The sequence below is a fragment of the Apodemus sylvaticus genome, chromosome 15 (genome assembly GCF_947179515.1).
Source record: "Apodemus sylvaticus chromosome 15, mApoSyl1.1, whole genome shotgun sequence".
NCBI lineage: Eukaryota > Metazoa > Chordata > Mammalia > Rodentia > Muridae > Apodemus > Apodemus sylvaticus.
In genome coordinates, this window is record NC_067486.1 from 41,954,757 (window position 1) to 41,978,027 (window position 23,271).

At 40.9% G+C, this 23,271-nt stretch overlaps 2 protein-coding genes across 3 annotated transcripts in view; one reads left to right on the forward strand and one right to left on the reverse strand.

Moving 5' to 3' along the window:
* Nucleotides 1–381: 381 nt before the first annotated feature.
* Nucleotides 382–23,271, forward strand: part of Cmss1 (cms1 ribosomal small subunit homolog) — a 311,896-nt gene continuing 289,006 nt past the window's right edge. The window contains exon 1 of one of the 2 annotated variants that reach the window (XM_052159233.1): nucleotides 382–588. In XM_052159233.1, coding sequence (XP_052015193.1) covers nucleotides 528–588 — 61 coding nt within the window. In that variant the 5' untranslated portion in view covers nucleotides 382–527. The remainder of the gene's footprint in view (nucleotides 589–23,271) is intronic. The other variant, XM_052159234.1, reaches the window with a different exon arrangement.
* Nucleotides 8,674–23,271, reverse strand: part of LOC127666360 (filamin A-interacting protein 1-like) — an 82,389-nt gene continuing 67,791 nt past the window's right edge. The window contains exon 4 of the mRNA XM_052159236.1: nucleotides 8,674–9,279. Coding sequence (XP_052015196.1) covers nucleotides 9,135–9,279 — 145 coding nt within the window. The 3' untranslated portion in view covers nucleotides 8,674–9,134. The remainder of the gene's footprint in view (nucleotides 9,280–23,271) is intronic.

The following is a 23,271-nucleotide window of genomic DNA, read 5'->3' on the forward strand; positions in this document are numbered from 1 at the left end:
GTCATCGTCAGAAACTCTCAGATGAGTTTTTAAGGACTAACTGCACACGCGCTGGAACGCCCGAACACTGACAACCAAGTGAAAACACATCCACGTGCTCGGGTCTCCTCCCGCGGTGCAAGTTCTTTGAAATTAAACAGAGAAAAGTCGTCTTAGCATTAGGTTTTGCACTTTCGACACCGGCTTTTCGGCCATAAACCAAAACAAAACAATTAAAGATATTAAAAGAAATGACCAAAACCGATGGTAACCTCTGGCTTGTATGTCTTGGCTCGACAGAGCACTTATTTGGTGTTTCTGGGTCGATCCTGACCACCTGAGCCTGTGTGGAAACGGCGACACTCCTGGCTGCCTGCAGCTGGAGGGGCGTGGCGTCTGTGACGTCATCTCCAGGGGGCGCAGGCGACTGCGTTTCCTGGGCTTTCCGCGTGTAGCGTTGCTAACGCCGGCTCTGAAGCAGAGCCCAGCCGTGTAACCCGCTGCTTTGCTCTCACTTTGTTGTCAGCTCGCGTCCGGGTCTCACGGGGATGGCCGACGATCTGGGAGACGAGTGGTGGGAGAACCAGCCGGCAGCCGCCAGCAGCCCAGGTAAGCGCTAGCCCGCCCGCCTCCCACGTTCCTCCTCCCCTGGTCCTCGCCTCAGCTACCTTGCCCGCGTGTGGCAGTCCCGGCGGGCGGTCTGTCCGGATGTGGGGCGCGGGAACTGGGGAGGGACCACGTCCTGTCACACGTGAAACGAGAATGACCCCGTTGTCGTCTGCCAGTCCGAAAGGGCTCCTTCCTGCGCTCTGATTTTCTGTACTTTTTAGTTTTTTCTTGACTAGATAGACCGTTTTTGTACGGGGGCAGTTTGACGTAGTGGTAATCCCTGAACTAGGTTCAGATTTTGAATTCAAATCACAGACTCTGATACTATGACACATTCCCCCTTTCCCTCACGTGTAAAAGAGTAATTTTATCCAAAAAATTGTGAAGATGAAATGAAGGCAGTTTAAAGTTGTACAGCACAACACAACTTTTGGCGTATAGTATATGTACAAAATATCAATATTGCGTGTTCTTTATCACACGTAGTCTGGGCTAGCAAAGGGCTTAATTAACTCTCCTGCTTTACAGATAAGGAATGTGATGTTCATTAACCCGTTCACTGAGCTAGTTCGTTTCAGAAACAAAACTAGAATTAAATTACAACAGTGCTAACAGTTTTTATTATGGTGTGCGGTGTGTAACCCATTCTGGATACAGTAGGCGTTTTATTTTCAAGTTAAGTAACGCCCCCCCCCCCCTGAACATTTCAGGTCCCATAAGGCTTAACATGCAGTACCTACTTCTTGTTGTTACTGTCTCAAGTCACCCTCCAAGGATTCAAGGTCCACCTGTCCCTAGTTTTTGATGATAGGATCAATGTCAGATTTCCATTTATTTTGACCTCAGAACCATCACAAGATAATAAGCACAGGCTGAGTTGACAGGTTTAGGCGATTTCTCAGTGTGAAACTCTTAAGTTACAGCATGGATTTTGTGACTTAAGGAGAAGAGTACAGTGTCAGTCCAGTGGAGAGTGGGACTCCGGATCCCAGGGTTGAGACTAGACTACGGACAGAGAATAACTGTACGGATGACAGACGTAGGAAACGAAAAGCAAGGCAAAAATAAATAAAACTAGCTTGACCTTGGGAATCTATAACTCTGTCTCCGCATGATTCAGTACGTTATTCTGCGTCTTAGATGCTCCCTGTCACCATACATGTAACAAGAAAACAGCAATGTTCAGAAGAACCAGGAGACAGTGGAGAGTAATGCCAGTTTTCGTTTGTTGAACTCTTAGTATGATCTGAATTCTTAAACTCTGAATTCTCCTGCCTCAGCCTACTTACTATTGTCATGTATTGTTTTGGTTGCTTTATGAGTAATAGATCATTATTACGTCTTTATAAGTGTACAGAGAAGTTATTTTTATTGCTATTGCATAAAGGAAGAAACAGAAGCCCTGAAATCTAAGCGATTAGCTTGGGATTCTCCTGTTGAGTGAGGTCGCTTCTCCTTCATACTCAGATGATCTGAAATCAGTCCCATTGTTGATTTTAAAAGGTACATGATTCGTACACATTATCATCAAACCGTGTCTGTTGATCCTCGGTCTGATTTTGTTGAGCACTAAATAAGCAGTTTTAGCCTTGTGCTTTATCTTTCTGTCAGAAATTGAGATGTAGGATGTTGCTATGTTTCGTTGTTTCCTTTACTTCTCACATCTCTGGGTCCTGTTGTGTCTCCCTCCACAAGGCTTCCTGAGCCTTTCTTTGCATTTTGCTCTGTTGACATATATGTTGTTCTTCTAACTTGTATCAACCACTGTAGTAAGCTCAAAATAGAGGTCTCAGCATCAGTATTTGCCCCTCAGCTACCAGAGAATTCAGATCATAAACGTGGTTAAAGCTTTACAGCTTTCTCAGCACACTATCTTGGCAGATTATTTTCCAAATTCGCTAGTCCCCACTGGTTTACCCTGACTCAATACTGGTCAGCACTCCACAGGCTCCATCCCTTTCGTCTGAGACTCTTGTAGTAGCTGCTCCTTGCTGTCCTTCTGGTTGTAGTAACTAGCTGTTAACATGGGTACTCAGTTCAGACCTCTGGTAAACACAAGAGAGGAAATGAAAGGTCTTCCACATTTATTAGGGCTATTTTTCATGAAACGCATGGATTCCTAGCAAAATTACAGCAGGAAATGTGTGTGATTTGCAGGGTCATCACCTCCCTGAGAAGCTGCTGCTGGTTAGCCTAGAATAGTGCTTTGGGTGCCCTTCTGGCTGCTGGTGGGTCATGTAGCACTGGCTACTGCTTGCCTTGTTAGGTCACTGTCTCCTGGCGCTGGGATTGTAAGCTGCATGTGAGCAGAACTCAGGTTTTCCTCATCCCTTGCTTTATCCTTGAGGCTCAGAGCAGTTATTTTATTGGCATTCATTCAGTCATTATTAGTAAGCTATTAATATTTCATAGCCTTATCTTGGCTGGAGACCTTATGCCTCTGAAGATGCTTACTTTCATGGAAGAGTTGTCAAAATCCTGTGCTTTACAATAGTGTCTAATTAATCTTTATTCTATTATTTTTTATTTTACGATGGGATTTTACTTTGTAGCCCAGACTGCTGGCCTGAAATTTGAAGTCTTCTTGCTTTGGTCTCCCGAGTGCTAGGATTGTAAGTACTCACTACTGTGCTCAACTCGATTCAGTGCTATACATTGTATCATAAAGGGGAATAAATAGACACCTGACTAGTAACTGAGGCTGTAATTCATACAGGTGACAGTTTCTATAGCCTAGAGTGAATGCCCAATTCTTTTTGTGATTGCAGAGAGGAGCATTGGAGGTGTTGTTCAAATCATGTTGCTTTTGTGATGTTAAATTTCCTCCTGATGTGGTCGGGGACACTGAAGTGAACAGCTTGTTTGTTTTATTGTTTACTGTTTTCACCAACGTTAGACTGTTTGGTATAATTTAATGTACAGGCATGTACCCCACTATGAAATATGAAGTCTGTGCTGTATGATTCAGGCTTGGAATATTTCCTATAGATGTTGGCAGTACTCATAGAAAACCAATTCAGAGCATGATGTTTTCAAGATTATTTATTGAGGTCAGCCCAGATGTTGACACAGAATTAGAGCAAAACACCATCAGTTTACATTATTGGATATATGTATTGGTGTGCTTAGTAAAGATCCAAATAACATGACAGAGTGTTTAAGGGCAAAATTCAGGATGAATAAACAGAAGAGGAAGAAAAAAAGGCTACATTATCAGTCCAGTCTGTACTTAAAAATTACTAAGTTGAGCGTCAAATAACCTAGGCAACTTGAGAGAATTGCCACCATTTTTACAAATGTTAAATGAATGATTCTTGACAATTTATGAAAGCTTGGCATCACAGACGTATATAACGTATATATCTTCCTCCAAATCATACGCACATTGCCTGCTACAATTCTGAGAGGTATACATGAGTTTCATGTTAGGGAGTTTCATATCCCTAACAAATATGGAAGATCTTTCATTTCTTCTCCTGTTTAACAGTAATACATATCATTATTTTGCACTACAAAGCCTTTGACATTTTGTATTGGTTTTGGTTTTGTCTTGAGGAAGACTTCACTGTCTACCCCAGGTTAGTCTTGAATTAGATTTTTTTCTCCAGCTTGCCCATTGCTGGGATTATAGTCATGGGGGCACTTTACCCTACCTTTGATCTGTTCATGATATAACAATCTGTCATTGAGTACTTAGAGGTTATACATTTTCTAAACATTTTACAAACATCTTGAAATGTAGTTTTCTCATTTTCATCAGCTCGTATAAAACACTAGATTAAATTCCTGAGTTGCAAGTGTTGCTTTGAGACATTAGGTGATGGTAGTGTGGTTAAACCTTCTGTTCCTGAGCTCCTTATTAGTCTAGTTCATACTACTCAGTGGTTAGCAGACTTCTTTCCTTGTGTGCTTTTATTAATTCAGTAGTACTCTATTCTTATAGATACTAAAGCTTTACAGGTCCAATTGTCATGTTTTAATTACTCAGCTTTGAAATTTTAGTGTAAAAGTAGATATAGACAATCATTTCTTCAACATATATAATTATTACAATTTTTTAAAATCTATTTTATTTATATGAGTACACAGTAGCTTTCTTCAGACACACCAGAATAGGGCATCGGATCCCATTACAGATGGTTGTGAGCCATCATGTGGTTGCTGGGAATTGAACTCAGGACCTCTGGAAGAGCAGTCAGTTAGTGCTCTTATCCACTGAGCCACCTCTCCAGCTCATCACAGTTTTTCTTTACCTACTTGTCAAGTGAGATGAGCTATTAGGCCGAATTTTGGCCTACTTATAGATGCTACTCCCACTCAAATGCAGGCCTTCAGCTGTCCATTTCTTTGGAAGGAATTTGAAATATATAACTCAGAGAACTGGTTTTTATTATTACTCAAGTATTTGGTCTTTAGTTCTGTTAGATACTAGACCAATTACATTTTCATTAAAATCAGATAATATAATTTCAAAGAGTTAAGAGTGGTATTCCAGAAATCACCAAAGCTGAATAAACAGAACAAGTAGGACTCTAGCATAAAAAACTATCAGTTCTTAGGAGTTTCACTATTTTTATTCACTAGGAATTTTATCTATTACTTAAAATTTAATTACGGTTACTCTAGAGTTTTAGAACAGTTTCTGTTTGGGATTTAAACGATCCTGACCATTTCACACGTGTATATGGTGCACTTTGTCCACATCCACGTCTCCCTTGTTACGTTGCTGCTCTCATTCCCTTCCTCTCCTGTCAAACGCATTCTGCCCAGTGAGCTGCCCTTCCACCTCCACGCAGGATAGCTTCTTCTAATTCTCATTTTTTACCCTTCAAAATGGCCAGATTTCTTCAGAAGGGTTATGCTGGGGTGGCAGGATTCTGTCTCAGTTGCTGTGTATGTCAAATACTATGCTGTTGACATCCAAGGCATACTCAGTTCTTAGTTGCATTGTATGTTATGCCCTAGCTATGTCTTGGAGTGAGCCTGTTGTAATTGGTAATTCTTTTGTTAAAATGGAACGTTTTGTAAGACTTTTGTCTTGATGAGAGAACTTGATTACCATTGAAAGTGAGTTACTGCTGGTGATCATATAAATGCCCACAATTATTTTAGTGTAACAATTAATATAACTATAAATTTATGTAGTAATACAGCAGATGTTTTTCTTTAGTCTGGTTTCCCAACAATGACACAAAGAGACCAAGATTTATTTAATCAAGCTTTACCGTGGTACCTGGGCAGTCATTGATCTGTTTTACTCTTCTAAGCTAAACTGGCTACCTTCCTGCCAGAAGCCCAAGATACTTGCATTTTAGAACTGGGCTGACTCTCTGGGCTTCAGGTGTATTTTCCCCTAATCTATCCTCTTGCTCTTCTCCTGGCTTAATCTGTTTTATTTTCTCTCTTTCCTCCTCCCCCGGCTAGTGGAAGTTCCACCTTTTTTTCTCTTCTCCCAACCATTGGTTGATCAGCTTTTATTGACAAGGCAGAGAATAAATGATAAGTATTGTTTACACAAACTTGAGAATGAAACTTTTGAGATAAGCATTACAGTGCTGTGTGCAAATTCAAAGGACATAAGGGCCGAGAAGGAATCATGTAAGTAACACAGGATAATCTTTACACTGCACACAAGACCAGTATCTTGCCCTTTTGGGTTTTTTTTTTTTTTAACTTGCTCATGAATTTATGCCATCTTGACATAAAACGTACATGGGAGAGTTCCAATGGGCACCTTGTTTTTTTGAGACTATTGATAGAATACGTTAACTTTTTTCAAAATTTTTTTTCAAAAATTGTAGTTTAATATTGTTTTTATGTGTCTGGATGTTTTGCCTGTATGTGTATTTGTTCACCATGTGTGCACTGCCCATGGAGGCCAGAAGAGGGTGCCAGAATATCCCGGGACTGGAATTACAGATGGTTGTGAGCTGCCACATGGGTGCTGTGAATCCTCCGGAAGAGTAACCTGTGCTCTTTAACTGTTGAGCCTCCAGTTGACTATATTTTATGGTGTGTGTGTGTGTGTGTGTGTGTGTGCGCGCGCGCGCGCGCGTGCGTGCATGTGTTGCTGGGAATTGCACCCCTGGCCGTGTGAATGCTAGGCAACTGTTCTCTCTCTACCAAAGCTGAAGCCTCAGACCTGATTTTTGGTGTAGGGTCTGGGGAGACTGGCCTCACACACATGATCCTCCTGCCTTTGCTTCAGAGTAGTAGGATTCTAGGCACATGCCCAGCTTGTTTTATGCTTCCTTCTGATCTTTTTGGTTTTCACTCTAGGGATTCCAGTATTTTACCTTTCCATTAGCGTAGTGAATGGTACCCAGGCGTAACCACCTTGTCCCATCCCTACCTTACTTCACTGCTGTCTCTAAGCCTAGTGTTGCATCCATGTCCTGACTGGATGGCCTTTCTCTAGCTCTTCGCTCATCCTGAACTCGCTTGAGATGTAGTAGCCCAGGCACGCCGCTGTGCATGCTGAGTGTGTGTCTTGAGATGTAGTAGCCCAGGCATGCCACTGTACATGCTGAGTGGGTGTCTTGAGATGTAGTAGCCCAGGCACGCCGCTGTGCATGCTGAGTCTGTGTCTTGAGATGTAGTAGCCCAGGCATGCCGCTGTGCATGCTGAGTGTGTGTCTTGAGATGTAGTAGCCCAGGCATGCCGCTGTGCATGCTGAGTGTGTGTCTTGAGATGTAGTAGCCCAGGCACGCCGCTGTGCATGCTGACTATGTGTCTTGAGATGTAGTAGCCCAGGCACGCCGCTGTGCATGCTGACTATGTGTCTTGAGATGTAGTAGCCCAGGCATGCCGCTGTGCATGCTGACTATGTGTCTTGAGATGTAGTAGCCCAGGCATGCCGCTGTGCATGCTGACTATGTGTCTTGAGATGTAGTAGCCCAGGCACGCCGCTGTGCATGCTGAGTATGTGTCTTGCTTTTGGTGTCAGAGGTTCTTCACCTTCGTTCGTATTCTCTTTATCCTAGTCACTTCCTCCTTTCCTTTAGCTTTGACTTTTCTGTTTTCCTCTCATAACTTGTTGGTCCTCCCCCCTAGTCTCCCTCTGCCACTTGCCTGATGCTGTGCACCGTCCCTCCTTAGCTTGTATAACACTGCTGCCCAACCTCTTCCCCACCCTCCCCTCTCCTTATTAAATGACCCCTGGGATGTTAGATACTGGCATCAGTGTACACATTGAAACAGACTAGCTGAGCATAGAGAATGTCAGTTCCTTTGCTTCTCTGGGGGCTCATTGTAGAAAGCTAGCTGAAATGTCGTGCTCAGCCAGGAGGATTTCTTCCAGGCCCATGCTTCTAATGCTCAGTGATGAGTTGAAGAAATTATTGACACCCCTCAAACCCTGAGGATTTGTGAAGTTGTGAAATGTGTTTAGTCAAAAATGCCTCATCTTAAATCTGTCATTGTGCCACTGGTATCCACACTGACTCCTTCCTCTTGATTCAGTGACACAACTTTGAGTGATATAAAAAATGTTAGTGCCAAGGTTCTGTATGCATCCTGTGGTGACTAAATACAGTTACTGTCATCCTCCTGGGCTCCTGGTCCAAAGCTTTTGTTGAATCTATCGAGTGTGTGTGTGTGTGTGTGTGTGTGTGTGTGTGTGTGTAACATTGAGGGAAGGGCTGTGAGTAAAGATGCCATATGAGATGACAACTTGTTGCTCTTTTTTTTTTTAAGTACCCAGAACGATGATTTATATTTTCCTCTAAAGTCTCAGTAGTGGTGACCATTGGTTCTCATATTCTCTGACTATAGAAAGCCACAGTGCAAATCTAAAGACTTATCTTACATGCCAAACAATATGATTCCATGACTTCATCTTTAGAGAGAAAAATCTGCTACAAAAATAGGAGAGGAGACTAAATGCTAGCAGTCAAGTATGCACACATCAGTGGTTGTTGGGTAGGCCACACCAAGGACATAATCAACTAATACTAATTTTGTTGTTTCTTCCTCCTTATAGCTAAGAATGTCTTGTCTTATAGTCACACAGAAATGATGGTTTTTAGACCTTAAACTTTGATTTTAATTGTTAATACCATTTTAGTGGAACACATCCTATTTTCATGAAGCAAGTTAGAAACTCTGGCTAGTACATTTTCTTAGGCAGTATGGTTATATGGTAAAGTTCTATAGAATGAAGGATTACCTCTTTGCTCACAAAAAGCTCTTGAGCTGTAGTAGAGTCTTGGGCTGATGTTACAGTCCAGCCTTAAGTTAGGTTAAAAATGTCATGGGGACTTGAGATGTTTGTAGGAGCGATGTAGTGTATATATGTGCTCACGTAGAGAGCTGGAAATTGTGTGTGTGCTGTTCCTTTGCGCATGCCCTTTTCCAGATCCATCAGCCTGTGAGCCACAGCTTGCTGCTTCGCTATTTCCTTGGCAGATAGACGTTCTTCTCTGGCCTTCCGTGGTGGTGATTGTAGCTTACCAGATATTTCTGGAGATGAATCTTCCTAGAGACGACATAGATGTGACTTACCTTTTCCCTTTTATGTGGAGGAAAGTGTTTGAGGTGACAGTTCTTATGATGTGTAATTTCTCGCAGTCACTTTGATGACTAGACTTATCCACTGGTCCCAAGGGTGCTGTGGTGGGAAGTCTACTGAAGCCTGTAGGTGTGGGTTTAGGGATCCTTGTTGGAATTCTCTGCTTGCACACTCCCTTGATCTTGAGTCAGGCAACAGCAACACCAACAAAGACAAAAAGGCAGATATTGGTACATTTAGAAGAAAATGCTCATTTTTCAAGACATTGTAGTTAGCTTGGAGCATTTGACTTTGAAAGCACTAGGTTCTTTCTAGGTTAAATCTATCGGATTTAAGATAAATAGTTTGAGGGAAGATGTTTCAGGAAACTTTCTGCAAACTCATTGTGTTAATGTGCTTTTAATCATGGTGTATAAGCACAGAGTAAGCCTAGTTCTTCCTGCCGACCAGTGTCTGATAAACAAGGGCAGTAGCTCAACTATTATCAGAAAGCTATGCAATTTCCAGAAAGAGTTCATTTGAGCTGTGTCTAAGAGCTTCATGAAGAAAATAGCATTTGATTGGATCCTCAAAGACCTCAGATAGGAAACTGCTGTTGGTAACTAGATGAATGCTTTTGCTAATGTCCTTCATGCAGGAAACCATCAAATAGAGTTGAGAAATGGAGTGCTTCAAATTAGGCTGCTTATGGGAGGATGGAGAAGAAGTTGAGGTGGGAGATGGGTACATTGCAGAGGCAGAATTATCTTATTTGCTTATTGGTTAACATAAGGAGGCCTTTGGAAGGAGTTACATAACCTGAGTGATCTATAGGCTGAAGGAGTAGATTAGTAGAAAGTTAGTTACATAGATTGCTAAGAACTAATTTTTTTCTACTTTTTTTTTTTTTTTAAGAGAAATGAGAATGTTTAAGAATACTTGCTGGCAATAGATTGAAAGTTTTCAACACCATGGATCTCTTATAATCCAGTTAATTATAAAATATATTCTTTCCTTGTTTATTTGCTTTTGTTGTTTGGTGGTGGTGGTGTGTATGCTTGAGACTAGGCCTCACACTGTATCCGCCTGGTGTGAAGCTCACCATGTCCCCACCCAGCTCTGCTTTGAACTTGTGATGGTTTTTCTGCCTGTGTTGATTATCCCCCTCCCCCAGTTACATCATTCTTGTTTTGAGTTCATAAATTTAAATACTGTTAAATATCTTAAAAATTCATTTGTATTCATTTGTTGTAGATTTCTAGTACTATTTTTATGAGAGACCATCTTATAATTATTCTTCATCCTCTAACATTTTTATTGTACTGGTGGAGTTCATTGAAATTCCCTGTGTACTTGTTTATATTTACCTTAGAATATAATATATATGATTCTCATTCTATTCCATTATCCCCAAAAAATACAGTCTGATACTATTGAGCTTTTTAACTCCTAAATTACTGAGCATTTGATTTAAAAGGTACATTAGATGTACCTCTCTTTATAAACATTTAAGTAAAATGAAGTAGAGGAGTGTAGACTGGAATGCACAATCCAAATGTTCTGTCTCTGATATGACAAGTACTACCTTATGAATATTGCTTCAGTTTATATATATGTGAGTATATGTGTGCATGCATACACATGCTCAGATCCTAGCTGTAGCCTATATTTGTTCTTAGGGCTTGTAGATCATAAGAGAGTTTGAAGCCTATTGAACTAGAAGGGTAGAAGGTATTTGATGTGAAGTAGGTTAGACATTTATTGCTTTAATTGCTAATGAAACTTAATACAGAGTTTTAGATATGGTTTTGTAAGGGACTACAAATATGACCTTCAGATGCCAGTGCAAGTAGAGTTCAGTTTAGTAGTAACATGCACTCACTTAAAGCCAACACATAGCACCATAAATAAGAGTTTTCAAACACAAGTGCTGCACAGCTCTGGCTTCCTTCAGTGAAGGATGAACCATATTGGGAATATGCTTTGTTCTTTTTCCTATGTATAGTCAAGTTTTTCTGTACGTAAGTACAGAAGGGTATTTGGCTTTAATATTCTTAACACCTTCCTGGTATTAATACTAAACTTGCCAGGTGAGATGGTGATAGTCCTATTCCAGACTCACGGGTGTGTGTCTACATTCTTGCCTCTCAGACACGCAGATGTTTGTTGCTTATTTTAAATAACAACAACAACAGTCAATCAATCAATCAATGTCCAGATGAAGGAAGGAACAACTTGGTCCTGTGTATCAAGTACTTTAAAATTCATCATCCCCGTGACTTAGTCATGTATTTTTATTTTTATTTTTTAAGTTAGAGACCTTTTCTAGGAAATAACTAGAGGGACAGGTAAAGGCAGTTATTTTTGCATTAATTAGAATGAAAAAGTGGAGATAGATAACAAATTCTTAATAATGAGGGTATAGTAAATGAATTAGAGTATGATTATGTAGAAGCACTGTGCTGTCATTACATAGTAATGCTTCTGAAGTTATAGGGAAATGCTTCCACAGAAATTTTAAGAAACTGGATTTAAGACATGTACACTTAATATTTATATGTGAAGAAAAAGAACTACCAATAGACTTCCTTCTCTGAAACACTGGGGATCAAATATATTTTGAATGTCTGAATTTTGGGGACCTAATCTGCATATACACAATGAGATCCACACCTAACCATAAAAGCCATATATGTTTCATATATGTGTGTGTGTGTGTCTGTGTGTATACACACAGACACACACACACACAAATAGAGTGAATTTATGCATTAGTTTTGGTGTAACTATGTATTGACCATTACATGTCATGTAAGATCAGGTGTGGAATACTTAGGACATTATAATGGCACTAAGATTAGACTTATAACATTCAATTTCAGGTTAGGGATACACAACCTGTACATCAGTGGTTCTCAACTTTCCCAATGCTGCCTCCCCTAGTACATACAGTGCCTCGTGTTGTGATGACCCCCAAGCATAATGTTACTTCTGTTGCTACTTAGTAAGTGCAGCTTTGCTACTCGCATGAGTCATAATGTAAATATCTGATATGCAGACGGTCCTAAGTGGCCCCTGTGAAAGGGTTGTTGTATACCTAAAGGAACATGCATCTATGCTATTAGTGGCCTGCTCAGGTGAGTGCTACTGTAAGTGCTCTTTGTTATTCTCAACACTTTCTAAAAGCATACAATTACAAGATGCTATACTAAACTGTTAAGAAATGAAAAAGGAAAATTCTCAGTGACAAGGACATTTCTATGAATGCCATCCCAAGTGTCTAATGATGAACAACAGAAGCTGCAATTGAAATCTGTTTCAGCCTTTCCAGAATAGGTTTCTGTGAAGCTCCTTAACTTTATCAAGAATTATACAAGTTTTCTGTAACGTGGTGTCCAGAGCCCTTGGCTAAGGTTCATTTAGGTTCTGTAGCCGTATATAGAATCCACATCTTTAATAAATTCTTGAGGGTAATTTGTTCTCATGCAGGTAAGGGTAGCTTAGTGCTCTCAGAGAACAACTGCTGTAGCTGAAGATACTATAGATACAAATGTTTTCTTTCACTGGGAACTGGGGACCTTTCAAGGAGGGGGATTTAGCCCCATGTGAGTCCAGAGTGTCTTGGCCCGGTGGTCACCTGGCAGGATGTTCATCAGATCCTTTATGATTAAGTACTTGGCATGTCCAGAGACTATGTTAGAGCTGAAGATGATTGTCTGGGAGTCGGTGCATTTCATGAGTCCAACAGGCCTGTGTGAAACACCCACCTAATGTCAGACATGGTGATGCTGGGGCTTATCAGTAGTATTGTTGTGTACTGGTGAAGAAAAATGACTTTTACAGCTTAAAAACATTCAAAAATCGAGCTTTATCGGCTGATTTCACTACACAGTCTTTACCTCTAGATGGCAGCAGAGACTAGTTGTTTTATTAGGACAGCCCCAAATGCCATTCCTGCAACTGTGTTGGGACAGAGAATATTTTTTTTTTCTTTCTTGCAGTATGAATTTTATACTTGGACTTGTTTCTGTAAATGAAATATGGAGCTGTAAAACGTGTCATCCCTTGGATAATTTTTATAGAATGTTACGTCAAATAGCTCCAAGAAATTTTCTTTCCAAATTTGGAGTGCATATTGCAAGAGAGATTCAGGCATGTGGCTCTTTTAAGACCACACAGGGACTGTTGTACTCGAAGGCTCCTGGGTTTCATCAGGAAGCAGATGTCTGGGAGGGAATTAAGAAAGTCGGAAAGTTCATTCATGGAAGAAAAAGATTTTTTTAGAAATATTATTTAAACTTCAACTCAGCATGAAAGGCGCTATTTGGAATGGATAACAAGTCTGAAGGATGATGGGCTCAGTGAAGAAAAGCTCTGTTTAGGAAGCAGTAGAAAAGTATATTTATCTCAGAGAATTAGCTTGTTTTGTTCACTGCTTCTTACAGAGAGATGTAGGCATCCGTAGCCTCCTGGCTAGCCACAGTCTCTTAGATGGTTGTGAGTTTGTGACCAAAGAACTGCAGGTGCGTGTGATGGTTTCAGTTTAGTTCAATCTGAGTCTCTTTCCTTAAGAATCCTGTTTTGTTTCCTTCACAGAAAACAAGCATTAGTCCACAGTAGAGCAGCAGATCCTGGGGAGACAGCTGGAGTCGGGATGTTTCCCTTTCTCTCAAGGAAATTAGTGTTTCAGTGCTTTGAACTTTTTGGTGATGTATTGGCAACATATTGTGTGAGAAGGCAGTGTTCCTTCAGTAGTGGGCGTGATTCCAGGAAGTGCAGGAGGCCCTTAACCATGCCGGTAGCTAGACAGTGCAGACACTTGTGAAGACTTCAGGGCTGACTGTCCATAGGAGGTGGGAGATGAAGTCAGAGCTTCCCCTTTCCCTGGAACCCAGCTTTGGTATGCTTGGTCAAGCCTGTGTGTTTTCAAGGTGACTGTTCTTTTTTTTAAGTTTTCTTTTAATTTTAGTGTTTGTTAGGAGAGTGTGTAAGTATTCATGATAGATGTCCTGACAAAAAGAAGGAAATGCTGAACCAGGAAAAAGTGCCCTTGAAAAACGACTGCCTTCATTTCTTTTGTCTTATATTGTTTGGCAAATCACCACTAATTTGTGGGTGGAGGGAAGGGTAGAAATAACAGATAATAAATCTTACAGATAGCCCAGATTTTCATATGCTGCCTTTTTTCAGTCTCGATTTTCTTAGAACTTTCCATTATTCCATAAAACTTTACCCCTTAAAGTTTTAGTTTTTTATGGCAAGGGGCCCGTCATAGGGAGACCATATAGCTCGGTTATCTCATTTCCATTAACTTCCTGTGAAAGAACATTTGTTTTTAAACAATGCCCCAGCACTGTGCTTTATACTGAAGAGTTGTTGAGTTTCTGAGGTGAGGGGTAAATTGGTACCTTTGTTCTGTAATGTAATGTGGGTTTTGGTTAGACCAAGTCACTCCCAGCCCCTCTTTTTGTAGTAATTACATGTGGGCACAAGGGGTAGTCCAAGAATACGTATTGACATATAGTTTTCAAATCTTTCCTAACCAAATTGCTCACTTTGTGCCAAATACAGCATTACATTTAGAAATATGGTGGTAAATAAACTATACAAACCTTAACTAGCGACCGTTGGTGTTTATCCTGTTATTCATTTGCTTTTTTTCTCTTGTCTCTGCTGTTCTTTTATTTATATATATTTTTGTTTTTGTTTGCGACAAACGAATGTCACTGTATAGCCCTGGTTGGCCTGGAATTAGCTCCGACCAGGCTGGTTTTAAACTCAGATCCAGTTGCCTCTACCGCCATAGTGCTGGGATTAAAGGCAGGCATGTAGGTGTGCTCCGTTACCAACTTCTTTTTTCCTTGATTTTTTTTTCTTTTAAATGTGTGTGAGTTTTGTGTACATGTGTGCGTATGCTTGTGTGGTTCACTCAGGTGAGAAGAAAGCAGAAGCTCCTCGGGAACTAGAAGTGTGTGGTTGTGAACCCCATGTGTTGCTGGCAAGTGAGTCTGGGTTCTCTGCTGGTGCTTAGACACTGGGACAGCCTCCAGCTCCGTTTTTCCTTTAGATACCCTTTCGTTTTCCCTGTTTCCTTTGGAATTTCCTTATTTGCACCCCTTATATTAATTCCCAATGCTTTTTTTTTTCCTTGATCTGAGTTTCACATCATTTAAAAGCTTTGGTTTAGTTACTAGAGCCCAAGTCATTCAGCCAAACAGACTTGACTCTAGTTTTGGTACCAACTTCTTTTTGTCCCTGAGCATTTGACTCATGCAGACTTCATGTCCTGGTTTGTGGTGGTGTTGTTTTTGTCAACTTCACACAAGCTGGAGTTACCTGACAAGAGGAACCTTTATTGAGAAGAATGCCTCCATTCAGAATGCCCGTGGATAAGTCTGTAGGGCATTTTCTTAGTTAGCCATGGTGTGAGTGCTGCCAGACCCTGGCAGGTGCTTAAGGCAAGCTGAGCGAGCCGTGAGGAGGCCGTGAGGAGGAGCCATTGGCCAGCCGCACTCCTCTGTGGCCTCTGCTTCACGTCCTGCTTTTGGGTTCCTGCTCTGAGCTCTTGCTGTGACTTCTCTCCGTGATATAGTTTTAGCTGAAATAAATCTTTTCCTTTCCAAGTTGCTTTTTTTGGTGATGGTATTTTATCACAGCAGTAGAAACCTAAATTACCTGTAATCTTCCTCTGGGGATTTACTTGAAAGTCTTCTTTGAGGAATAGAGATATATGCCCCTTAATATAGCCAAAGTGTCAGCTAAGTATTAGTTGTTAAAAATTGTTATTATCTTTGTCTTTTTCCTTATTTCTGTGCAAAAAGTACTTATTTCTTGGTCATAATGCCATTATATCTTTGCTTTGTTTTTTGCCTTTCCCTGATTTATCCTCTTGTTCTCTCAAGTCTACCTTACTTGTTGGAGGTGCTGTTTCTAAATGGGAGTTATGGAAACTGAACAACTCGTGCCCATACTGGGCTTTATTTCCCATCACCTTTGGCCCAGGAAAATGGTTCTAGGTACATGTTCTTTCCTTACAATGCCACTTGTCTGGTGACTGTGAACCTTTTATAGCCTCAGGTGCAGGCATTTCCTATTCTTTCCCACCGTTTCATAAAAGCATCTGCGCCCTGTGGTTTCCAAAGTCCGGGTGTGTTGTTTGCCATGGGAATTTTGTTTAGCACTTCCTATGGGCAATATTTAACTTTTGAATAGTGTAAGACTTGTGTTTTTCCAACAGTCTGCAGGGAGCTGTAGCAATGCAGCGCCTCTGCATCGTGTTTACTGACACTGGAAGCCTGAGGAGTTCTAGGCGTTTCTGAACAAAGTAGGCAGTAACTGTGTTGTGAGAGACATGGATGTGTCTAAACAAATTCACAGCTGATTCTCACTGTTGAGATTGTATTATAGGAGAAGTAACCTATGGTAAGGTAAAAATGAATGCTATGCTGAATTACAGTGTTTAGACATGTTTTTGGAAATGCACCCGCAGATTGGAAAATAGAAGGAGGTTTACAAAGGAAATGATGTACTTGAGGAAAGAGAAGAAATAGAATATGAGGAGCAAAGGCAGAACACCCAGTCCCAGAAACAAAGATGTAGGCAAAGAAGGCCAGAGTGTGTGTATGCAGGAGGAAAGTTAGAGCTCTGTACTGAGATTGAAGGGTGTGGTGTGGTCAGTGTCGGAGGCTGAGGCAGCACAGGAAGCAAGCCTTGCTAGGAAGCTGGAGCAGACGTTATCTGGGCACTGATAGAAGTGCCTTGATTCAAGGCTAGAGAACTGCAATGATCTGAGTGGTATTTGGGGTAAAAGTTGATTTAGAAAGATGAGGATTATATATAGAGTAACTATGTTAAAGTACTGTCTATACTGAGGTTTGACTAAGGGAACAGTAGCAGGGTTCTTCTCATTACTTGAATGCTGTGCTGTGATTGAACCATTATCCATACACTGATTGGCCTGCAGGAAAGGAAATCCTGCTCTCTCTGCCAGTGACCTTTCTGGCCACCCTAGCCATTGTGTCTGGACCAAGCAGACAAGATTACATAAACTTGGAGTCTGGGGAGATCTGCCATTTCTTGGCACTAAAGTATGCAGTGAGGGCAGGATATCCCCCTCGAAGCAGATTTCCTTCCTCATTGGCAGTCTGAGAAAAGCCTGGAATGTGGCCATAGTTGATAGGTTTCACCAAAAGGTAAAACAAAAGCAAACAGACAAACTCACAAGTAACTGTCCATTGTTTCTCCAGTGTGTTCACGGCTTTCCTGGAAGCTGAAATCAGCAGTCACAGAAGCACTGGCATTTCCCAAAGTTTGTGGAGTAAATTTTTATTATTCTAATACTCACAGGAGAGCTTTATATGAAGTAAATGGACTGCTTATGGATATGCTGAGAAAAGTCCTCAGTGTGGTTGCTACCCTGCACGTGACTTCCTTCATCACCCCCTAAGGGAGGCCATGTGTTGGATTTGTACACAGTTTTTAGATAGCTTCTCTTTGACCTTGAACTTGTTTGTTTGTCTGTTTGTTCTTAGGCGACAGAAGTATCTGATATTTCTGTCATATTTCTGACATATTTGGGCAAAATGTCATCAAAAGACAAGCAGAAAAGGAAGTAGTTCTCTTTTTTATCTCCTCCTCCCTCTTTAAAAAGGGAGAAAACAAACCTACCAATAGAAAGACATTCTTGAGGAATTATTTTGAGTTGTTTGGAGGTTGGCTGCATTGAAAAGGGGCTGTTAATTGTTATGAGAGGGTATGGGAGGCCAAATTAGAAACAGAATTTAATGCTGATAGAATTGAACCATAACATTTTCCCTGAGCTGTGAAAGTAGAGAGGTTTTTTTATTTGCTTTTTTTTTTTTTTATGGGAATAGCAGTTTTTCTTAGTAAGATATGACACTGTTTGAAAAGTGGATTTCCTAATTTAAGAATACAACTAGGAAACACTTGTAGGCTTCTGCAAAGGCAGTAAATGTGGACTAAGTTGATGAGGCTTGTCTTTATGGATAAGACCTTGAACTTTAGTGGTCATTTCCATTTCCAACAGAAGTCATTATCCGGCCTTGAGGCAGCCACCTACTTCTAAGTGCCAGTGTTGGGTTACAGTGCTTCCTGTGGATCACCTTCGCTCCTTTGCTTGCCATATGTGAAGCTTATATAAATCTGTTATGTAATAATTAGGTTAGTTCTCTACACCAATCGATGACCCATCCAAAGCTCATTCTTCAAGCTTGGCCTCTGTGTGCTTTGCTTGCAGAATCCTGCTTTGGGGTAGGATGGACTGAGACAGCCTCGTGTTCTTCTTGATGATGATAATGTGAGAGGGCACATGTCTTTCTCTGCCGCATAGGACGTGCAGTTCTCCCTCACCTGCTATTGTGTGGGTCTTGACTTTTCACACTCACTGGCTATTGGCCTAACAGTAGCTTAAGGATTCAGGGAACGTTGGAGGGAAAAGTAAATCACTATTGTGGGCGTTGAATGTTTTAGAAGAAACTCTGGGCTAGGCCTCTCAGGATAGATTGTTTCAATTGGTGAGAATTGTGAATATTATCCATATAGAAAAATGGTGGGTGAGCCCTTCCTCTGTTTAAGTGCATTCCGAGGGTGTTGGTTGAAATGGCATATATCTGGGGTACTATTAGGCAAATGTGACTGTCACCATAGGTAGTAGAATACAGTTTATACTGACTGCTTTCCCTTGCATTGAAGTAGTTGTGATGGAAAGAAAATGGGACAGTGAAAGGCATGTCTTTACCATGTCAGTTTTGTCACATACTAATGAAAAACCAAGAAAGTCTGTTTTAGTTTATCTCTGAGATTGACAGAGTCCCTTCCCCCATCCCTGCCTCCACATTAGGGTTGTCACAAAATGAAATATTTTATAAAGGAGTAATTTCCTCTTAGCCCCCCCTTCACTCCCCATTACGTGGCTTGATTAGCTAGAAGCCTTCTGTGGAGACTGAGTGCTTCCTGTCACTGTATTCAAGGCCTGTCCCAGTCTAACTGCTCTGTCCCCTTCCTGAGACCCAGCTCAGCTGCACTACTTGTTGCACTTGAACAGTGGATGTCGTCTCACCTGCACGCTTCATGTCTGCTGAGTGGCCATCTCCTGCAAGCATTCCCTTTGTCTTCTGTGTCCTGGGCTACCTCACCTTCTCATCCCTGGTCATTCCTCGACTATTCCTCAAATCTAATCCTAAGCCCCAGCCCTCCCGAACCTGCAGTGTCTGTTTCTACAGCAGAGCCAACTTAGAGTTGTTTCGTCTTTGTAATGTAATAGCTTCCAGTGAGGGGCAACTTTGGCCTCTAGACAACATTTAGCTATGGCTAGAAATATTTCTTGTTTCATGTGGCATCTAAGGAATAAAAGCCAGAGGGTCCTAAACATCCTGTGATGGCAAAGAACAACTCCTACCATTGTTCTCCACAGGGAATTATTAGGCCCATGCTGCCATTGGCCCTGAGGTTGAGTACTGAGTACTGCTTCATTTGGTGGCTTGGGGCTCATGAAGAACGCCATAGACTGTTAGGGAAGGAGCAGCATAAAGAGGGTGCCATCTGCCTGGCCTCATGTGCCAGTGAGAAAAGGAAAATAGAAAACTTCAGAGAAATTTTCTGAAGAAACATAAAGTTGCCCAGTAGGCCGTTTATACGTCAGCATTATTCCTAATAGAATTTTCAAAGGTTATAGAAATGTGACAACTCTCACAGATAATTCATCCATTTTTGGAAGTTAGAGCCACACATGATTTTAAAATCCTAATCTCTTTTTTCACAAAAGTTAAAAGACTTGTCCAAGGCCCTTACTGACAAAGGCATGAGCTGGAATTTGGTCTTCCACTGAGTGCTCCTGAGTGCCCTCTTCCTAGTTGGTCCATGTACTTGTGCTTTCCAAAGCCTGTTAGCTTAGCGCAGTCCCTCTCCAGCTCCAGTTTATTGGGAGAATTATATAATTTTCTACTTGTTAGTGTTGTGTGGCACTCATTCCTTGTTCCATTTCCTTAGTAAGTTATCAAGGATGAGTCTTATAATATGCAGTATTGACTAGGACCCACATGGTATGTTTATTTGTCATGATCAGTGGGTTAAGATCTCTTGTATCCATGCAATGCTTGGAAGAAAAGATATCACATGTGAAGACATTGTATGTTACTGAGTCACATGAGTAACTTGTCTGTTAGCAAATCCACCTGCACCTATTCAGAGAATGTAGGTTCTGTGAGTCTTTAAGGCCTGTGTTCATACATTGTGTTTTTACTTAAACATGACTATCCTATATAAAAATTATTACAAAACAGTCCAGGTGTGCTGGACTTGAGTGGAAGCAAGAACAGTTCAAGGTCATCCTCAGCTATTCATACAGAGTGTGTGTTTTAGGCCAGATATGGAAACCCTGTCTCAACGAGCAAACAGAAAAACACAGCCTATTCTACCATGCCGAGGTTTATTTTTATGTGACTCCTCGGAGGTAATCATGCAGAATCATTTGTTAAGAAGTCTTCCCTCAGCCGGGCGTGGTGGCTCATGCCTGTAATCCCAGCACTTGGGAGGCAGAAGCAGGCGGATTTCTGAGTTCGAGGCCAGCCTGGTCTACAGAGTGAGTTCCAGGACAGCCAGGGCTACACAGAGAAACCCTGACTCAAACAAACAAACAAACAAAAAACCAAACAACCAAAACAAACAAACAAACAAAAAAACAAAAAACAAACAAAAAAAAAGAAGTCTTCCCTCCCTCACCTTCCAATTTGAGTAATAATTTGACCAGAAATTTTAAGATGAAGCTGCAAGTAAAGACAGTTTTCCTGAGATGACTGACTGATGCCCAGAGTTAGCCAGGAGTACATTCTTAGTACAGCCTGTGGTCCTGGTGAAATGTCAACAAATTTGGAAATTCTGCCATAGGAACAGTGTTATTCATTATCAAATTATTACAGTGCTCAGAGGTGTTACACAGTTCTGGACTCTGAGGATTCTTTAGGATGCCTGCTTCTCTGATACATTTGACCACACAAAAATACTTCTTAGCTTTGATAGTTCAAAGGGTCTCAGTTAGAAAAGAAAGGGCTTGGTGTTGAATCTAAATAAAAATCAATTTAACAAAACCTTTGTTTTGGGAACTTTATTATCAAGTCACTTGTCTGTCTTGTGTTTGCTGGGTTTGGTTTCTTCAGACTGCACTCCTAAGTGTGTGTTCTGGACCCAGGGAGTGTAGGGATAAACAGGACTTGGGATTCCGGGATGAAATGGGGCTTGTTAGTGTTGGGCCATCTGCCACAGCTCACTTAGAGATTTCATTATCAATACTTTACTAGTTACGGAACTGGGAACATTCCCACCTAATAAATAATAAACCACATTTTTCATTACAGCCTGTAGAGGGCAAAATAATCTCACTTCCTGGGACAGGTATAAAATAATCTAAGAATAGGGATGAACACTTCTCAGTGGCAATACACAGATCTCTATAGCTGTGAAACTCTTAACTTCAGGCTGCAAACCAAGCAGGGGATTTATTAAAATGTAGCTTAGAATTGATTCTTCCTTTTAGAGATCCCAGTCTGATACCATTTGGGAATAGGATGCGGTAGGTCTGGAATAGTGTTAACACTGGAGAATCTCAGAAGGATGTCTTGGGTTTAACTTAGTTACCGCAGATCATAAGACAATTGCTTTGGTTGGGAAAGGACTAAGGTGGCAGAATGCCTGCCTTGAGGTTAAGAGGCCCCAGCTCAATCTCTAACACCACTAATGCCACAGGGGAGAAGAGAGAAGAGAAGGAAAGGGAAGGAAAGGAAAAGAAAGGAAAGGAAAGGAAAGGAAAGGAAAGGAAAGGAAAGGAAAGGAAAGGAAAGGAAAAGAAAGTTTGATTCCTCTATTTCTGCTACATGTGTTTTGTCCAATTATATTTTCTCTTGACATTTTAAATTAAAAAATGACATTCTTAGAACATAAAAATGTAGAAATAACAGCAATTACTGAACTGAAACAAATAAAGCTTTCATTTTAATATGTTTAAAGACCTACTTTATATATACTCAGTATGAAAGAAGTTATAAAATGTTTTCAGTTTAGAGTTATAGAATCTTTGGATTATAAGGGTTTGAAAATAAAAAAATATCCCTCTAAAGGAAACAGAATGGTCATAGGCAAAGGCAGGGAGGGAACTAGGGGGAAAGAGGAGGGGGAGGGGAATGAGAGGCAGGATCAGGTTGGGAGAGAAGCCCAGAGTGCCAGGAGAATGAATGGAAATCTGCAGCTGGGGTGGTGAAAAGGGAGACTCTAGAAAGTTCCTGAGACCTTGGGAAGGAGAGGATCCTAGAGGTCATTGCTTTCCAGTGGTGAAATGGAAGCTGAAGAGGCCACCTCCTGTGGCTGGGGTCCCACCCTCTCAGAAGAGAAGGAGATAGGGGGGAGAGATTCAGGGAAGGAGGGATGGGGGGACAGTGTTTGGTATATAAATTAAGTAATTAATAATACAAAGATACACTTTTAGGATCTCAAAGACCCAATGTCTAAAGCCTCAGCATTGTAAGATAGAATTGTGGGGACCTTCCAAAGAGAATTGATATAGTCCTATCATCGTTTTGCACAGGAATAGGCTGAGCGTCCCTAATTGGAAAACTTGAAACCTGAAATGCTCCAACATACAGACCCCTTGAGCACTTAACATGACACAACAAGTAAACAAACCTTTCATACTATGCAAGTTCATTTTGTACATAAAATTATCTTAAAATACTGTGCAAAATTATCTTTAGGTTCAATATATAAAAGGTGCTTCCATTGCCTAGCTCTCTTACATGTGTGTGTGTGTTTGCATATCCTTAAAAAAAAAAAAAACAAATCCAAAATCTGAAACACTTCTGGTTCCAGATAAGAAAGCCTTTATATATGTAAAGATGCATTCCTTATAGTGCATACCCTTTTAATAAAGATGGTAATGTTATTTTTACCGTAAAGAACAGTGACATCATCTTGGGAAAGGTTTACTTGCTTTTACATGTCATTAGATTTTTGTTTGTTTGTTTGTGTGTTTGATTGATTGATTGATTGATTGATTGATTGATTGAGACAAGGCCTTGTGATATAGCCCTAGCTGGCCAGGAACTCCTCCCGCCTCAGTCTGCTGAGTGCTGGGGTTAAAGGTGTGCCATCCTCCGTTCTGTGTATTTAGCTTGGTATCACTTGCCCT